The sequence below is a fragment of the Somniosus microcephalus genome, unplaced genomic scaffold (assembly GCF_052327205.1).
Source record: "Somniosus microcephalus isolate GS21.2 unplaced genomic scaffold, FLI_Smic_1.0 unresolved_chr2, whole genome shotgun sequence".
Taxonomy (NCBI): Eukaryota; Metazoa; Chordata; class Chondrichthyes; order Squaliformes; family Somniosidae; genus Somniosus; species Somniosus microcephalus.
Genome location: NW_028225180.1, coordinates 20,023,215 through 20,041,363, shown reverse-complemented (window position 1 = coordinate 20,041,363; position 18,149 = coordinate 20,023,215). Strand labels below are relative to the sequence as shown.

At 56.8% G+C, this 18,149-nt stretch overlaps 1 protein-coding gene across 1 annotated transcript in view; it reads left to right on the top strand.

The window, feature by feature from the left end:
* LOC147092241 (uncharacterized) overlaps positions 1-18,147 on the top strand; it is a gene marked incomplete at its 3' end in the record, with an annotated part of 103,554 nt that extends 85,407 nt beyond the window's left edge. Inside the window, exons 5-9 of the mRNA XM_085975579.1 lie at positions 5,243-5,291; positions 6,656-9,475; positions 15,905-16,092; positions 17,130-17,367; positions 18,130-18,147. Of these exons, the coding sequence (XP_085831705.1) occupies positions 5,243-5,291; positions 6,656-9,475; positions 15,905-16,092; positions 17,130-17,367; positions 18,130-18,147 (3,313 nt within the window). The remainder of the gene's footprint in view (positions 1-5,242; positions 5,292-6,655; positions 9,476-15,904; positions 16,093-17,129; positions 17,368-18,129) is intronic.
* Positions 18,148-18,149: the final 2 nt, after the last annotated feature.

Here is an 18,149-nt window from a genome sequence, read left to right as displayed (position 1 = left end):
GGGTTAGATACAGAGTAAAGCTCCCTCTACACTGTCCCATCAAACACTCCCAGTACAGGTACAGCATGGGTTAGATACAGAATAAAGCTCCCTCTACACTGTCCCATCAAACACTCCCAGGGCAGGTACAGCACGGGTTAGATACAGAGTAAAGCTCATTCTACACTGCCCCATCAAACACTCCCAGGGCAGGTACAGCATGGGTTAGATACAGAGTAAAGCTCCCTCTACACCGTCCCATCAAACACTCCCAGGGCAGGTACAGCATGGGTTAGATACAGAGTAAAGCTCCCTCTACACTGTCCCATCAAACACTCCCAGGGCAGGTACAGCACGGGTTAGATACAGAGTAAATCTCCCTCAACACTGTCCCATCAAACACTCCCAGGGCAGGTACAGCACGGGTTAGATCCAGAGTAAAGCTCCCTCTACACTGTCCCATCAAACACTCGCAGCACAGGTTAGATACAGAGTAAAGCTCCCTCTACACTGTCCCATCAAACACTCCCAGGACAGGTGCAGCACAGGTTAGATACAGAGTAAAGCTCCCTCTACACTGTCCCATCAAACACTCCCAGGGCAGGTACAGCACGGGTTAGATACAGAGTAAAGCTCCCTCTACACTGTCCCATCAAACACTCCCAGGGCAGGTACAGCACGGCTTAGATACAGAGTAAAGCTCCCTCTACACTGTCCCATCAAACACTCCCAGGGCAGGTACAGCACAGGTTAGATACAGAGTAAAGCTCCCTCTACACTGCCCCATCAAACACTCCCAGGGCTGATACAGCACAGGTTAGATACAGAGTAAAGCTCCCTCTACACTGTCCCATCAAACACTCCCAGGACAGGTGCAGCACAGGTTAGATACAGAGTAAAGCTCCCTCTACACTGTCCCATCAAACACTCCCAGGGCAGGTACTGCATGGGTTAGATGCAGAGTAAAGCTCCCTCAACATTGTCCCATCAAACATTCCCAGGGCAGGTACAGCACGGGTTAGATACAAAGTAAAGCTCCCTCTACACTGTCCCATGAAACACTCCCAGGGCAGGTACAGCACGGAGTAGATACAGGGTAAAACTCCCTCTACAGTGTCCCATTAAACACTCCCAGGGCAGGTACAGCACAGGTTAGATGCAGAGTAAAGCTTCCTCTACACTGTCCCATTAAACACTCCCAAGGCAGGTACAGCACGGGTTAGATACAGAGTAAAGCTCCCTCTACACTGTCCCATCAAACACTCCCAGGGCAGGTATAGCACGGGTTAGATACAGAGTAAAGCTCCCTCAACACTGTCCCATCAAACACTCCCAGGACAGGTGCAGCACAGGTTAGATACAGAGCAAAGCTCCCTCTACACTGTCCCATCAAACACTCCCAGGGCAGGTACAGCACGGGTTAGATACAGAGTAAAGCTCCCTCTGCACTGTCCCATCAAACACTCCCAGGGCAGGTACTGCATGGGTTAGATACAGAGTAAAGCTCCCTCTACACTGTCCCATCAAACATTCCCAGGGCAGGTACAGCACGGGATAGATACAGAGTAAAGCTCCCTCTACACTGTCCCATGAAACACTCCCAGGGCAGGTACAGCACAGGGTTAGATACAGAGTAAAGCTCCCTCTACACTGTCCCATCAAACACTCCCAGGGCAGGTACAGCACAGGTTAGATACAGAGTAAAGCTCCCTCTACACTGTCCCCATCAAACACTCCCAGGGCAGGTACAGCACGGGTTAGGTACAGAGTAAAGCTCCCTCTACACTGTCCCATCAAACACTCCCAGGGCAGGTACAGCACGGGTTAGATACAGGGTAAAGCTCCCTCTACACTGTCCCATCAAACACTCCCAGGGCAGGTACAGCACGGGTTAGATGCAGGGTAAAGCTCCCTCTATACTGTCCCATCAAACACTCCCAGGGCAGGTACAGCACGGGTTAGATACAGAGTAAAGCTCCCTCTACAATGTCCCATCAAACACTCCCAGGGCAGGTACAGCATGGGTTAGATACAGAGTAAAGCTCCCTCTACACTGTCCCATCAAACACTCCCAGGGCAGGTACAGCACGGGGTAGATACAGAGTAAAGCTCCCTCTACACTGTCCCATCAAACACTCCCAGGGCAGGTACAGCACAGGTTAGATACAGAGTAAAGCTCCCTCTACACTGCCCCATCAAACACTCCCAGGGCAGATACAGCACAGGTTAGATACAGAGTAAAGCTCCCTCTACACTGTCCCATCAAACACTCCCAGGGCAGGTACTGCATGGGTTAGATACAGAGTAAAGCTCCCTCTACACTGTCCCATCAAACATTCCCAGGGCAGGTACAGCACGGGATAGATACAGAGTAAAGCTCCCTCTACACTGTCCCATGAAACACTCCCAGGGCAGGTACAGCACAGGGTTAGATACGGAGTAAAGCTCCCTCTACACTGTCCCATCAAACACTCCCAGTACAGGTACAGCATGGGTTAGATACAGAATAAAGCTCCCTCTACACTGTCCCATCAAACACTCCCAGGGCAGGTACAGCACGGGTTAGATACAGAGTAAAGCTCATTCTACACTGCCCCATCAAACACTCCCAGGGCAGGTACAGCACGGGGCTAGATACAGAGTAAAGCTCCCTCTACACTGTCCCATCAAACACTCCCAGGGCAGGTACAGCATGGGTTAGATACAGAGTAAAGCTCCCTCTACACTGTCCCATCAAACACTCCCAGGGCAGGTACAGCACGGGTTAGATACAGAGTAAAGCTCCCTCTACACTGTCCCATCAAACACTCCCAGGGCAGGTACAGCACGGGTTAGATACAGAGTAAAGCTCCCTCTACACTGTCCCATCAAACACTCCCAGGACAGGTGCAGCACAGGTTAGATACAGAGTAAAGCTCCCTCTACACTGTCCCATCAAACAATCCCAGGGCAGGTACAGCACGGGTTAGATACAGAGTAAAGCTCCCTCTACACTGTCCCATCAAACACTCCCAGGGCAGGTACAGCACGGGTTAGATACAGAGTAAAGCTCCCTCTACACTGTCCCATCAAACACTCCCAGGGCAGGTACAGCACAGGTTAGATACAGAGTAAAGCTCCCTCTACACTGCCCCATCAAACACTCCCAGGGCTGATACAGCACAGGTTAGATACAGAGTAAAGCTCCCTCTACACTGTCCCATCAAACACTCCCAGGGCAGGTACTGCATGGGTTAGATGCAGAGTAAAGCTCCCTCTACATTGTCCCATCAAACATTCCCAGGGCAGGTACAGCACGGGTTAGATACAGAGTAAAGCTCCCTCTACACTGTCCCATGAAACACTCCCAGGGCAGGTACAGCACGGAGTAGATACAGGGTAAAACTCCCTCTACAGTGTCCCATTAAACACTCCCAGGGCAGGTACAGCACAGGTTAGATACAGAGTAAAGCTTCCTCTACACTGTCCCATTAAACACTCCCAAGGCAGGTACAGCACGGGTTAGATACAGAGTAAAGCTCCCTCTACACTGTCCCATCAAACACTCCCAGGGCAGGTATAGCACGGGTTAGATACAGAGTAAAGCTCCCTCTACACTGTCCCATCAAACACTCCCAGGACAGGTGCAGCACAGGTTAGATACAGAGTAAAGCTCCCTCTACACTGTCCCATCAAACACTCCCAGGGCAGGTACAGCACGGGTTAGATACAGAGTAAAGCTCCCTCTACACTGTCCCATCAAACACTCCCAGGGCAGGTACAGCACGGGTTAGATACAGGGTAAAGCTCCCTCTACACTGTCCCATCAAACACTCCCAGGGCAGGTACAGCACGGGTTAGATACAGGGTAAAGCTCCCTCTATACTGTCCCATCAAACACTCCCAGGGCAGGTACAGCACGGGTTAGATACAGAGTAAAGCTCCCTCTACAGTGTCCCATCAAACACTCCCAGGGCAGGTACAGCATGGGTTAGATACAGAGTAAAGCTCCCTCTACACTGTCCCATCAAACACTCCCAGAGCAGGTACAGCATGGGGTAGATACAGAGTAAAGCTCCCTCTACACTGTCCCATCAAACACTCCCAGGGCAGATACAGCACAGGTTAGATACAGAGTAAAGCTCCCTCTACACTGTCCCATCAAACACTACCAGGGCAGGTACTGCATGGGTTAGATACAGAGTAAAGCTCCCTCTACACTGTCCCATCAAACATTCCCAGGGCAGGTACAGCACGGGATAGATACAGAGTAAAGCTCCCTCTACACTGTCCCATGAAACACTCCCAGGGCAGGTACAGCACAGGGTTAGATACAGAGTAAAGCTCCCTCTACACTGTCCCATCAAACACTCCCAGGGCAGGTACAGCACAGGTTAGATACAGAGTAAAGCTCCCTCTACACTGTCCCCATCAAACACTCCCAGGGCAGGTACAGCACGGGTTAGATACAGAGTAAAGCTCCCTCTACACTGTCCCATCAAACACTCCCAGGGCAGGTACAGCACGGGTTAGATACAGGGTAAAGCTCCCTCTACAGTGTCCCATCAAACACTCCCAGGGCAGGTACAGCATGGGTTAGATACAGAGTAAAGCTCCCTCTACACTGTCCCATCAAACACTCCCAGAGCAGGTACAGCACGGGGTAGATACAGAGTAAAGCTCCCTCTACACTGTCCCATCAAACACTCCCAGGGCAGGTACAGCACAGGTTAGACACAGAGTAAAGCTCCCTCTACACTGCCCCATCAAACACTCCCAGGGCAGATACAGCACGGGTTAGATACAGAGTAAAGCTCCCTCTACACTGTCCCATCAAACACTCCCAGGGCAGGTACAGCACGGGTTAGATACAGGGTAAAGCTCCCTCTACACCGTCCCATCAAACACTCCCAGGGCAGGTACAGCACGGGTTAGATACAGGGTAAAGCTCCCTCTACACTGTCCCATCAACACTCCCAGGGCAGGTACAGCACGGGTTAGATACAGAGTAAAGCTCCCTCTACACTGTCCCATCAAACACTCCCAGGGCAGGTACAGCACAGGGTTAGATACAGAGTAAAGCTCCCTCTACACTGTCCCATCAAACACTCCCAGGGCAGGTACAGCACGGGGTAGATAGAGACCAGAGGGCTGTACTGTGGTGACTCTCAGGGTGGATAATGAACCCGAGTGAGGGTCAGCAGTGAGGGAGGGGAGCGGGGCAGGAATGACGGGGGTCGGTGTCAGTCTGATTGATCTCTCCCTCATTCTTTCTGATTCACAGTCCATTTCCCAGTGAAGGGGAGCAGACCGTCGTGAAGAGCCAGACCCAGGTGAGAGGGGGTGGGGCGGGTGAGGCGGGAGGGAGAGCGGAGGTGGGAGTGGAAGAATGGAGGAGGGGAGGAGGCTGGAGAAGGTGGAGAGGAGGTGTGAGGGGGAGATTGGGAGGGAAGGGAGATGGAGGGGGGAGAAGGCGTGAGGGGGAGAATGGGGTAGTAGAGGAGGGAAGGGAATGGGAGAGGGGGAAGAGGGGGATGGGGTTGGGGGAGAATGGAGTGGAAAAGCGGGAGAGGCGAAGGGAGGAGAGGGCAGTGGAGGGGGGGAGAGGAGGGAAAGGCAGGGGAGGGAGAGGGGGAGGAAGGGGAAGAGGGGTTGGGGAGCATGGCGGGAGAGAAGAGTGGGAGGGTGATGGGGTTTATGGGGTGACGGGGTACGGAGGTGACTGGGCATGGGGAGTCGACCAGTATGGGGGCAATGGAGTGCGGGGGGTGACAAAGTTCAGGGGGTACAGGGGTGACAAGGTTCAGAGGGTACGGGGGTGACAAGGTTCAGGGGGTACGGGGGGGGTGACAGGGTTCAGGGGTTACGGGGGTGACAAGGTTCGGTGGGTATGGGGGTGACAAGGTTCAGGGGGTACGGGGGTGACAAGGTTCAGGGGGTACGGGGGGGTGACAGGGTTCAGGGGGTACGGGGGTGACAAGGTTCGGTGGGTACGGGGGTGACAAGGTTCAGGGGGTACGGGGGTGACAAGGTTCAGGGGGTACGGGGGTGACAAGGTTCAGGGGGTACGGGGGTGACAAGGTTCAGGGGGTACGGGGGTGACAAGGTTCAGGGTGTACGGGGGTGACAAGGTTCAGGGGGTATGGGGGTGACAAGGTTCAGGGGGTACGGGGGTGACAAGGTTCAGGGGGTACGGGGGGGGTGACAGGGTTCAGGGGGTACGGGGGGGGTGACAAGGTTCAGGGGGTACGGGGGTGAGAATGTTCAGGGGGTACGGGGGTGACAATGTTCAGGGGGTACGGGGGTGACAAGGTTCAGGGGGTACGGGGGTGACAAGGTTCAGGGTGTACGGGGGTGACAAGGTTCAGGGGGTATGGGGGTGACAATGTTCAGGGGGTACGGGGGTGACAAGGTTCAGGGGTACGGGGGGGTGACAAGGTTCAGGGGGTACGGGGGTGACAAGGTTCAGGGGGTACGGGGGTGATAAGGTTCAGGGGGTACGGGGGGGTGACAAGGTTCAGGGTGTACGGTGGTGACCGGGTTCAGGGGGTACGGTGGTGACCGGGTTCAGGGGGTACGGTGGTGACCGGGTTCAGGGGGTACGGTGGCGGGGGGCGCTGTTTCGCGGTGTGGGGGTTTACGGAGGGGGGTTCGTGTTGTCCGATCACTGACTCCGCTCCCCCTCTCCCCCCGCCAGGTCTCGGAGAGCAGGGATATCGAAGCCAGAGGACGTGCCGCCCCCGACCCCCGACCCCAGCCAGGGCTGTCTGAGGAGCGGGTCGGAGAGAGAGCGCCCACGGAGTTGGAGGTCAGAGAACTGGGATCAATGGGGCCGGAGGTCGGAGAGAGTGCGTCCTTGGGGTCAGGGGTCGGAGAGAGAGGGTCAGTGGTCGGAGGTGGAGGGTCAGCAGGTGAGGCGTTCGAAGAGGGAGGGTCAGTGGGGTCGGGGGTCGGAGAGGGAGGTTCAGTGGGGTCGGGGGTCAGAGAGGGAGGGTCAGTGGGGTCGGGGTTTGGTGAGAGAGGTTCAGTGGGGTCGGGGGTCGGTGAGGGAGGTTCAGTGGGGTTGGGGGTCAGAGAGGGAGGTTCAGGTGGGTCGGAGGTCAGAGAGGGAGGTTCAGTGGGGTCAGAGGTCGGAGAGGGAGGTTCAGTGGGGTTGGGTATTGGGGAGGGAGGATCACTGGGGTCGGGGGTCGGAGAGAGAGGTTCAGTGGGGTCGGGGGTCGGAGAGAGAGGTTCAGTGGGGTCGGGGTTTGGAGAGAGAGGTTCAGTGGGGTCGGGGGTCGGAGAGGGAGGTTCAGTGGGGTCGGGGGTCAGAGAGGGAGGTTCAGGTGGGTCGGAGGTCAGAGAGGGAGGTTCAGTGGGGTCAGAGGTCGGAGAGGGAGGTTCAGTGGGGTTGGGTATTGGGGAGGGAGCATCACTGGGGTCGGGGGTCGGGGAGAGAGGTTCAGTGGGTTCGGGGGTCAGAGAGGGAGCTTCAGTGGGGTCAGGGGTCGGAGAGGGAGGTTCAGTGGGGTCGGGTATTGGGGAGGGAGGTTTAGTGAGGGAGGGGCAGGGATCCAGTCTATTCCTCCTCCTGGCCCCGCCCACCGCAGAGTCCGATCCCATGGGAGATGACGACTCCGCTGGGCCGATTCCGCCCGTCCCACCCTCCTCGCCACCCGGTAACGCCCGCATCTCACCCCCTCCCACCGCTGACCTGAGCCCCAGGCTGTGGGCGCTGGTGGAGCGAGCGCGGGCCGGAGAGGAGGCGGCCCAGGAACATCTGGAGGCCGAGCGTCTGGCGGAACAGGAGCGTCTGGCGGAACAGGAGCGTCTGGCGGAACAGGAGCGTCTGGCGGAACAGGAGCGTCTGGCGGAACAGGAGCGTCTTGTGGCACAGGAGCGTCTGGCGGAACAGGAGCGTCTGGCTGCTGAAGAGCGTCTGGCGGAACAGGAGCGTCTGGTGGAACAGGAGCGTCTGGCGGAACAGGAGCGTCTGGCGGAACAGGAGCGTCTTGTGGCACAGGAGCGTCTGGCGGAACAGGAGCGTCTGGCTGCTGAAGAGCGTCTGGCGGAACAGGAGCGTCTGGTGGAACAGAAACGTCTGGCTGCTGAAGAGCGTCTGGCGGAACAGGAGCGTCTGGCGGAACAGGAGCGTCTGGCGGAACAGGAGCGTCTGGCAAAACAGGAGCGTCTGGCAAAACAGGAGCGTCTGGCAAAACAGGAGCGTCTGGCTGCTGAAGAGCGTCTGGCGGAACAGGAGCGTCTGGCTGCTGAAGAGCGTCTGGCGGAACAGGAGCGTCTGGCTGCTGAAGAGCGTCTGGCGGAACAGGAGCGTCTGGCTGCTGAAGAGCGTCTGGCGGAACAGGAGCGTCTGGCTACTGAAGAGCATCTGGCGGAACAGGAGCGTCTGGCTGCTGAAGAGCGTCTGGCGGAACAGGAGCGTCTGGCTACTGAAGAGCGTCTGGCGGAACAGGAGCGTCTGGCTGCTGAAGGGCGTCTGGCGGAACAGGAGCGTCTGGCTGCTGAAGAGCGTCTGGCGGAACAGGAGCGTCTGGCTGCTGAAGAGCGTCTGGCGGAACAGGAGCGTCTGGCTGCTGAAGAGCGTCTGGCGGAACAGGAGCGTCTGGCAAAACAGGAGCGTCTGCTGGAACAGGAGCGTCTGACAAAACATGAGCGTCTGGCGGCTGAAATTCTGCCGGCCGAGGAGCGTCTGGCGACTGAGCGCGAGCAGCCGTCCTGCCTTGACTCAGACGTCTCCACGACCTCTGACTGGGGCCTCTCGGAGTCCTTTGAATGGTCGACTCCCGGGGCGCTGGAGAGAGCCAGACGGGCGCAAGATGGCGGCCGCGCTTTGCAAACCGGCCTCTCACCGCCCCTCCGCCCTGCTGTCTGGACGGAGAGCGCCGGAGACGGGGAGAGGGAGAGCCCACGAGATGGGGAGACGGAGAGCCCCAGACAGGGGGAGACGGAGAGCCCCAGACAGGGGGAGATGGAGAGCCCCAGAGATGGGGAGACGGAGAGCCCCAGACAGGGAGAGACAGAGAGCCCCAGACAGGGAGAGACAGAGAGCCCCAGAGACAGAGAGATGGAGTTCCCCAGACAGGGGGAGACAGAGATCCCCAGACAGGGGGAGATGGTGAGCCCCAGAGACGAGGAGATGGAGTTCCCCAGACAGGGGGAGACGGAGATCCCCAGAGACGGAGAGCAGGGTGAATGGCGGTCTCACGGTGACCCGGAGGACGGAAAGGAGCCAGACCGCACGGGAGCCGGGTCAGTGGTCACCTCCGGCCAGGAGGAAATGACGGAGATCACGGATGGACGATCTACGCCGTCGGGAGAGGTGGCAGAGTCCGGGAACGACAGGGGCCTGGAGCAGCCGGCGGCAGAGGATGGGGGCGCTCAGACTCCCGGGAGTTATGGCGAGGTCGAAGGCCAGGGGGGAGAGACGATCAGCGGACGGAGCGAGGGGTCGACAGCTTCACAGCGAGTCAAGCGCGGAGCGAGAGGAGAGGGCGCCGGCGACGAGGTGACCCAGGTAACTGCCGTTGGGGGGTCGTGGCAATGTCCCTTTAACTGTGTTGGAGAGTGTGTACTGTCCCTTTAACTGTGTTGGAGCATGTACTGTGCCTTTAACTGTGTTGGAGAGTGTGTACTGTCCCTTTAACTGTGTTGGAGTGTGTACTGTCCCTTTAACTGTGTTGGAGAGTGTGTACTGTCCCTTTAACTGTGTTGGAGCGTGTACGGTACCATTAACTGTGTTGGAGAGTGTGTACTGTCCCTTTAACTGTGTTGGAGAGTGTGTACTGTCCCTTTAACTGTGTTGGAGAGTGTGTAATGCGCCTTTAACTGTGTTGGAGAGTGTGTACTGTGCCTTTAACTGTGTTGGCGAGTGTGTACTGTCCCTTTAACTGTGTTGGTGCGTGTGTACTGTCCCTTTAACTGTGTTGGAGAAAGTGTACTGTGCCTTTAACTGTGTTGGAGAGTGTGTACTGTCCCTTTAACTGTGTTGGTGCATGTACTGTGCCATTAACTGTGTTGGAGAGTGTGTAATGCGCCTTTAACTGTGTTGGAGAGTGTGTACTGTGCCTTTAACTGTGTTGGAGAGTGTGCACTGTCCCTTTAACTGTGTTGGAGCGTGTACCGTGCCATTAACTGTGTTGGAGAGTGTGTACTGTATCTTTAACTGTGTTGGAGAGTGTGTACTGTCCCTTTAACTGTGTTGGAGCGTGTACTGTGCCATTAACTGTGTTGGAGAGTGTGTAATGCGCCTTTAACTGTGTTGGAGTGTGTGTACTGTGCCTTTAACTGTGTTGGTGCGTGTGTACTGTCCTTTTAACTGTGTTGGAGAGTGTGTAATGTGCCTTTAACTGTGTTGGAGAGTGTGTACTGTGCCTTTAACTGTGTTGGAGAGAGTGTACTGTCCCTTTAACTGTGTTGGAGAGAGTGTACTGTGCCTTTAACTGTGTTTGAGTGTGTGTACTGTGCCTTTAACTGTGTTGGAGAGTGTGTACTGTGCCTTTAACTGTGTTGGAGAGTGTGTACTGTGCCTTTAACTGTGTTGGAGAGTGTGTACTGTGCCTTTAACTGTGTTGGAGAGTGTGTACTGTGCCTTTAACTGTGTTGGAGAGTGTGTACTGTCCCTTTAACTGTGTTGGACCGTGTACTGTGCCATTAACTGTGTTGGAGAGTGTGTACTGTCCCTTTAACTGTGTTGGAGCATGTGTACTGTGCCTTTAACTGTTGGAGAGTGTGTACTGTATCTTTAACTGTGTTGGAGAGTGTGTACTGTCCCTTTAACTGTGTTGGAGAGTGTGTAATGTGCCTTTAACTGTGTTGGAGAGTGTGTACTGTGCCTTTAACTGTGTTGGAGTGTGTGTACTGTGCCTTTAACTGTGTTGGAGAGTGTGTACTGTCCCTTTAACTGTGTTGGAGCATGTGTACTGTGCCTTTAACTGTTGGAGAGTGTGTACTGTATCTTTAACTGTGTTGGAGAGTGTGTACTGTCCCTTTAACTGTGTTGGAGAGTGTGTACTGTCCCTTTAACTGTGTTGGGGAGTGTGTACTGTCCCTTTAACTGTTATTGGAGAGTGTGCTGTCCCTTTAAGGCCTGTGTTGGTGAGGATGTGCTGTCCCTTTAATTCAACTGGTGAGGGTGTCCTGTCCCTTTAACTGTGCTGGTGAGAGTGTCCTGTCCCTTTAACTGTTGGTGAGGGTGTGCTATCACTTTAACAGTGCTGGTTAGCATGTCCTGTCCCTTTAACTGTGCCGATGAGCAGATCCTGTCCCTTGGGAGACCTGTGCTGGGGCTGTCCTGTCCCTTTAAGGCCGGTGTTGGGGGGGGGGGGTGGTTGCCCTGTCCCTTTAAGGCCTGTGTCTGTGAGTTGAGGCGCGGTGTTTGAGCGCAGGGAGTGTCGCGGGTACGGCAGTGATGAACAGGGAGTGGAGCACGCGGACCTCACAACAGCCGGGAGAGGAGTGGCCGGCCGGCCGGCGGGCAGGCAGTCGAACAGGTTTCGGCAAGTTCCCTCCAGCGCGCCGGCACACTGAAAAAACACACACAGCATCTCGGAGGGATGTGCGAGAGGCTCGGGCAGACAGGGCGCGGGACAGACGGGGACAGGAAGAGCCCGGGATCGGACTGTGCCCGAGGGGAAGGGGTGCGTTGAGCGTATGGCGCTGGGGGACGAGGATGCGGGATGCGTTTCGATCGCGTCCCTCCTGGACAAGCTGAGTCTCCGGCACAGCGGCAACTCAGAATGCAATGACTCCGGGATTGGGAGTGACGTTGGATCCCCAGACACGCCCGATCGATACCTGAGGGAGAGTGCGGGTCCGGTGAGTAATGATAGGGGATTAACCCTCTCTCACCCACCTTTCCGCATCCTGTTCCCTATCGGAGGGGATTAACCCTCTCACCCACCTCTCCCTATTTACAGACACTGGGCAGCCTGTTCCCTATCGGAGGGGATTAACCCTCTCACCCACCTCTCCCCATTTACAGACACCGGGCAGCCTGTTCCCTATCGGAGGGGATTAACCCTCTCACCCACCTCTCCCTATTTACAGACACTGGGCAGCCTGTTCCCTATCGGAGGGGATTAATCCTCTCACCCACCTCTCCCCATTTACAGACACCGGGCAGCCTGTTCCCGATCGGAGGGGATTAACCCTCTCATCCACCTCTCCCCATTTACAGACACTGGGCAGCCTGTTTCCTATCGGAGGGGATTAACCCTCTCATCCACCTCTCCCCATTTACAGACACTGGGCAGCCTGTTCCCTATCGGAGGGGATTAATCCTCTCACCCACCTCTCCCTATTTACAGACACTGGGCAGCCTGTTCCCTATCGGAGGGGATTAACCCTCTCACCCACCTTTCCCCATTTACAGACACCGGGCAGCCTATCCTTATCGGAGGGTATTAACCCTCTCACCCACCTTTCCCCATTTACAGACACCGGGCAGCCTGTCCCTATCGGAGGGGATTAACCCTCTCACCCACCTCTCCCCATTTACAGACACCGGGCAGCCTGTTCCCTATCGGAGGGGATTAACCCTCTCTTACCCACCTTTCCACAGCCTGTTCCCTATCACAGCGGATTAACCCTCTCACCCACCTCTTCCCCATTTACAGACACTGGGCAGCCTGTTCCCTATCGGAGGGGATTAACCCTCTCACCCACCTCTCCCTATTTACAGACACCGGGCAGCCTGTTCCCTATCGGAGGGGATTAACCCTCTCACCCACCTCTCCCTATTTACAGACGCCGGGCAGCCTGTTCCTTATCGGAGGGGATTAACCCTCTCTCACCCACCTTTACGCAGCCTGTCCCTATCGGAGGGGAATAACCCTCTCACCCACCTCTCCCCATTTACAGACACCGGGCAACCTATCCTTATCGGAGGGTATTAACCCTCTCACCCACCTCTCCCCATTTACAGACACCGGGCAGCCTGTCCCTATCGGAGGGGATTAACCCTCTCACCCACCTCTCCCCATTTACAGACACCGGGCAGCCTGTCCCTATCGGAGGGGATTAACCCTCTCACCCACCTCTCCCCATTTACAGACACTGGGCAGCCTGTTCCCTATCGGAGGGGATTAACCCTCTCACCCACCTCTCCCCATTTACAGACACCGGGCAGCCTGTTCCCTATCGGAGGGGATTAACCCTCTCACCCACCCCTCCCCATTTACAGACACCGGGCAGCCTGTTCCCTATCGGAGGGGATTAACCCTCTCACCCACCTCTCCCCATTTACAGACACCGGGCAGCCTGTTCCCTATCGGAGGGGATTAACCCTCTCACCCACCTCTCCCCATTTACAGACACCGGGCAGCCTGTTCCCTATCGGAGGGGATTAACCCTCTCACCCACCTCTCCCCATTTACAGACACTGGGCAGCGGGTTCCTATCGGAGGGGATTAATCCTCTCACCCACCTCTCCCCATTTACAGACACTGGGCAGCCTGTTCCCTATCGGAGGGGATTAACCCTCTCACCCACCTTTACGCAGCCTGTCCCTATCAGAGGGGATTAACCCTCTCACCCACCTTTCCCCATTTACAGACACCGGGCAGCCTATCCTTATCGGAGGGGATTAACCCTCTCACCCACCTCTCCCCATTTACAGACACCGGGCAGCCTATCCTTATCGGAGGGGATTAACCCTCTCACCCACCTCTCCCCATTTACAGACACCGGGCAGCCTGTTCCCTATCGGAGGGGATTAACCCTCTCACCCACCTCTCCCCATTTACAGACACCGGGCAGCCTGTTCCCTATCGGAGGGGATTAACCCTCTCACCCACCTCTCCCCAGTTACAGACACCGGACAGTCTGTCCCTATCGGAGGGGATTAACCCTCTCACCCACCTCTCCCCATTTACAGACACCGGGCAGCCTGTTCCCTATCAGGGGGATTAACCCTCTCACCCACCTCTCCCCATTTACAGACACTGGGCAGCCTGTTCCCTATCGGAGGGGATTAACCCTCTCACCCACCTCTCCCCATTTACAGACACCGGGCAGCCTGTTCCCTATCGGAGGGGATTAACCCTCTCACCCACCTCTCCCCATTTACAGACACCGGGCAGCCTGTCCCTATCGGAGGGGATTAACCCTCTCACCCACCTCTCCCCATTTACAGACACCGGGCAGCGGGTTCCTATCGGAGGGGATTAACCCTCTCACCCACCTCTCCCCATTTACAGACACCAGGCCGCGGGTTCCTATCGGAGGGGATTAACCCTCTCACCCACCTCTCCCCATTTACAGACACCGGTCAGCCTGTTCCCTATCAGAGGGGATTAACCCTCTAACCCACCTCTCCCCATTTACAGACACCGGGCAGCCTGTCCCTATCGGAGGGGGTTAACCCTCTCACCCACCTCTCCCCAGTTACAGACTCCGGGCAGCCTGTCCCTATCGGAGGGGATTAACCCTCTCACCCACCTCTCCACAGTTACAGACTCCGGGCAGCGAGTTCCTATTGGAGGAGATTAACCCTCTCACCCACCTCTCCCCATTTACAGACACCGGGCAGCGGGTTCCTATCGGAGGGGATTAACCCTCTCACCCACCTCTCCCCATTTACAGACTCCGGGCAGCGGGTTCCTATCGGAGGGGATTAACCCTCTCACCCACCTCTCCCCATTTACAGACTCCAGGCAGCGGGTTCCTATCGGAGAGGATTAACCCTCTCACCCACCTCTCCCCATTTACAGACACCGGTCAGCCTGTTCCCTATCGGAGGGGATTAACCCTCTCACCCACCTCTTCCCATTTACAGACAGCGGGCAGCCTGTTCCCTATCGGAGGGGATTAACCCTCTCACCCCCCCCTCCCCATTTACAGACACCGGGCAGCCTGTCCCTATCGGAGGGGATTAACCCTCTCACCCACCTCTCCCCATTTACAGACACCGGGCAGCCTGTTCCCTATCGGAGGGGATTAACCCTCTCTCACCCACCTTTCCACAGCCTGTTCCCTATCACAGCGGATTAACCCTCTCACCCACCTCTCCCCATTTACAGACACCAGGCCGCGGGTTCCTATCGGAGGGGATTAACCCTCTCACCCACCTCTCCCCATTTACAGACTCCGGGCAGCCTGTTCCCTATCAGAGGGGATTAACCCTCTCACCCACCTCTCCCCATTTACAGACACCGGGCAGCCTGTCCCTATCGGAGGGGGTTAACCCTCTCACCCACCTCTCCCCAGTTACAGACTCCGGGCAGCCTGTCCCTATCGGAGGGGATTAACCCTCTCACCCACCTCTCCACAGTTACAGACTCCGGGCAGCGAGTTCCTATTGGAGGAGATTAACCCTCTCACCCACCTCTCCCCATTTACAGACACCGGGCAGCGGGTTCCTATCGGAGGGGATTAACCCTCTCACCCACCTCTCCCCATTTACAGACTCCGGGCAGCGGGTTCCTATCGGAGGGGATTAACCCTCTCACCCACCTCTCCCCATTTACAGACTCCGGGCAGCGGGTTCCTATCGGAGAGGATTAACCCTCTCACCCACCTCTCCCCATTTACAGACACCGGTCAGCCTGTTCCCTATCGGAGGGGATTAACCCTCTCACCCACCTCTTCCCATTTACAGACAGCGGGCAGCCTGTTCCCTATCGGAGGGGATTAACCCTCTCACCCCCCCCTCCCCATTTACAGACACCGGGCAGCCTGTCCCTATCGGAGGGGATTAACCCTCTCACCCACCTCTCCCCATTTACAGACACCGGTCAGCCTGTTCCCTATCGGAGGGGATTAACCCTCTCACCCACCTCTCACCAGTTAGACACCGGGCAGCCTATCCCTATCGGAGGGGATTAACCCTCTCACCCACCTCTCACCAGTTAGACACCGGGCAGCTCACTCAGCACAGGCCGGGGTTGGAACCTTTCCTGCGCTGTGTGAAGGGCACAAGGTTAACCTCTGACTTGCTTGTCTCCAGCCTGACCTGGCTGAATCGATCCAGGATTCTGCTCCCGAGTTGGGCTACCCGAGAACGGATGGCGAGGGACAGGAGCGGGTACAGGCGAGATTCAGTCCCACCGAAATGCTAATCCGCAGCGCGCAACGGCGCTCGAAGGACCTCACCAGACTGAGCACACCAGACGTGATTCTGGAATCGGAGCCAAGGTAAACACAGCTTAACCGGACCCCTCTACCCTGAGTCAGTGTCCTCGGAGGGGCAACTGGAGTCTCTCCGTCAGGGACCCTGTTTAAAGAGGGAGTCTCTCCGTCAGGGACCCTGTTTAAAGAGGGAGTCTCTCCGTCAGGGACCCTGTTTAAAGAGGGAGTCTCTCCGTCAGGGACCCTGTTTAAAGAGGGAGTCTCTCCGTCAGGGACCCTGTTTAAAGAGGGAGTCTCTCCGTCAGGGACCCTGTTTAAAGAGGGAGTCTCTCCGTCAGGGACCCTGTTTAAAGAGGGAGTCTCTCCGTCAGGGACCCTGTTTAAAGAGGGAGTCTCTCCGTCAGGGACCCTGTTTAAAGAGGGAGTCTCTCCGTCAGGGACCCTGTTTAAAGAGGGAGTCTCTCCGTCAGGGACACTGTTTAAAGAGGGAGTCTCTCCGTCAGGGACCCTGTTTAAAGAGGGAGTCTCTCCGTCAGGGACCCTGTTTAAAGAAGGAGTCTCTCCGTCAGGGACCCTGTTTAAAGAGGGAGTCTCTCCGTCAGGGACCCTGTTTACAGAGGGAGTCTCTCCGTCAGGGACCCTGTTTAAAGAGGGAGTCTCTCCGTCAGGGACCCTGTTTAAAGAGGGAGCCTCTCCGTCAGGGACCCTGTTTATAGAGGGAGTCTCTCCGTCAGGGACCCTGTTTAAAGAGGGAGTCTCTCCGTCAGGGACCCTGTTTAAAGAGGGAGTCTCTCCGTCAGGGACCCTGTTTAAAGAGGGAGTCTCTCCGTCAGGGACCCTGTTTAAAGAGGGAGTCTCTCCGTCAGGGACCCTGTTTAAAGAGGGAGTCTCTCCGTCAGGGACCCTGTTTAAAGAGGGAGTCTCTCCGTCAGGGACCCTGTTTAAAGAGGGAGTCTCTCCGTCAGGGACCCTGTTTAAAGAGGGAGTCTCTCCGTCAGGGACCCTGTTTAAAGAGGGAGTCTCTCCGTCAGGGACCCTGTGTGTTGGGGAATCACTGCGTTTCTCTTGACCTCTACTGATGCATCTCCCACCATCCTTTGCAGCACCCGCTCTCTGACCCCAGAGGAGGCGGGACTGTCGACCTCTGACCTGGAGCGGGATGGCGGGACGAGTGACCGAAGCGACCCGGACTCCGCGGGACGTCTCACTGGAGAGCAGGCGGGCGGGGGTCTGGCAGAGGCACAGGAGGAGACCGAGCCCTCCTCGCTCCCGCACGAGGAACCAGAGAGTCCGTCCAGAGAGAGCGCAGAAGCTGAGAAACTCGACTTCTCTTTCTTGGAGGTGTGTGACAGTCGGAGGGTCAGTACTGAGGGAGCGCTGCACTGTCGGAGGGGCAGTACTGAGGGAGAGCTGCACTGTCAGAGAGGCAGTACTGAGGGAGAGCCGCACTGTCGGAGAGGCAGTACCGAGGGAGAGCTGCACTGTCGGAGGGGCAGTACTGAGGGAGAGCCGCACTGTCGGAGAGGCAGTACCGAGGGAGAGCTGCACTGTCGGAGGGGCAGTACTGAGGGAGCGCTGCACTGTCGGAGGAGCAGTACTGAGGGAGAGCTGCACTGTCGGAGGGGCAGTACTGAGGGAGTGCTGCACTGTCGGAGGGGCAGTACTGAGGGAGAGCTGCACTGTCGGAGGGGCAGTACTGAGGGAGAGCTGCACTGTCAGAGGGGCAGTACTGAGGGAGAGCCGCACTGTCGGAGAGGCAGTACCGAGGGAGAGCTGCACTGTCGGAGGGCAGTACTGAGGGAGCGCTGCACTGTTGGAGGGGCAGTACTGAGGGAGCGCTGCACTGTCGGAGGGTGGCAGTACTGAGGTGGAGTGCTGCACTGTTGGAGGGGCAGTACTGAGGGAGCGCCGCACTGTCGGAGCTGCAGTACTGAGGGAGCACTGCACTGTTGGAGGGGCAGTACTGAGGGAGCGCCGCACTGTCGGAGGGTCAGTACTGAGGGAGTGCTGCACTGTCGGAGGGGCAGTATTGTGGAGCGCTGCAGTGTCGGAGGGGCAGTACTTAGGGTGATCTTTCACCTCCTCATATCTCTCTGCCGACAGGACACCTCGATGTTGGACAG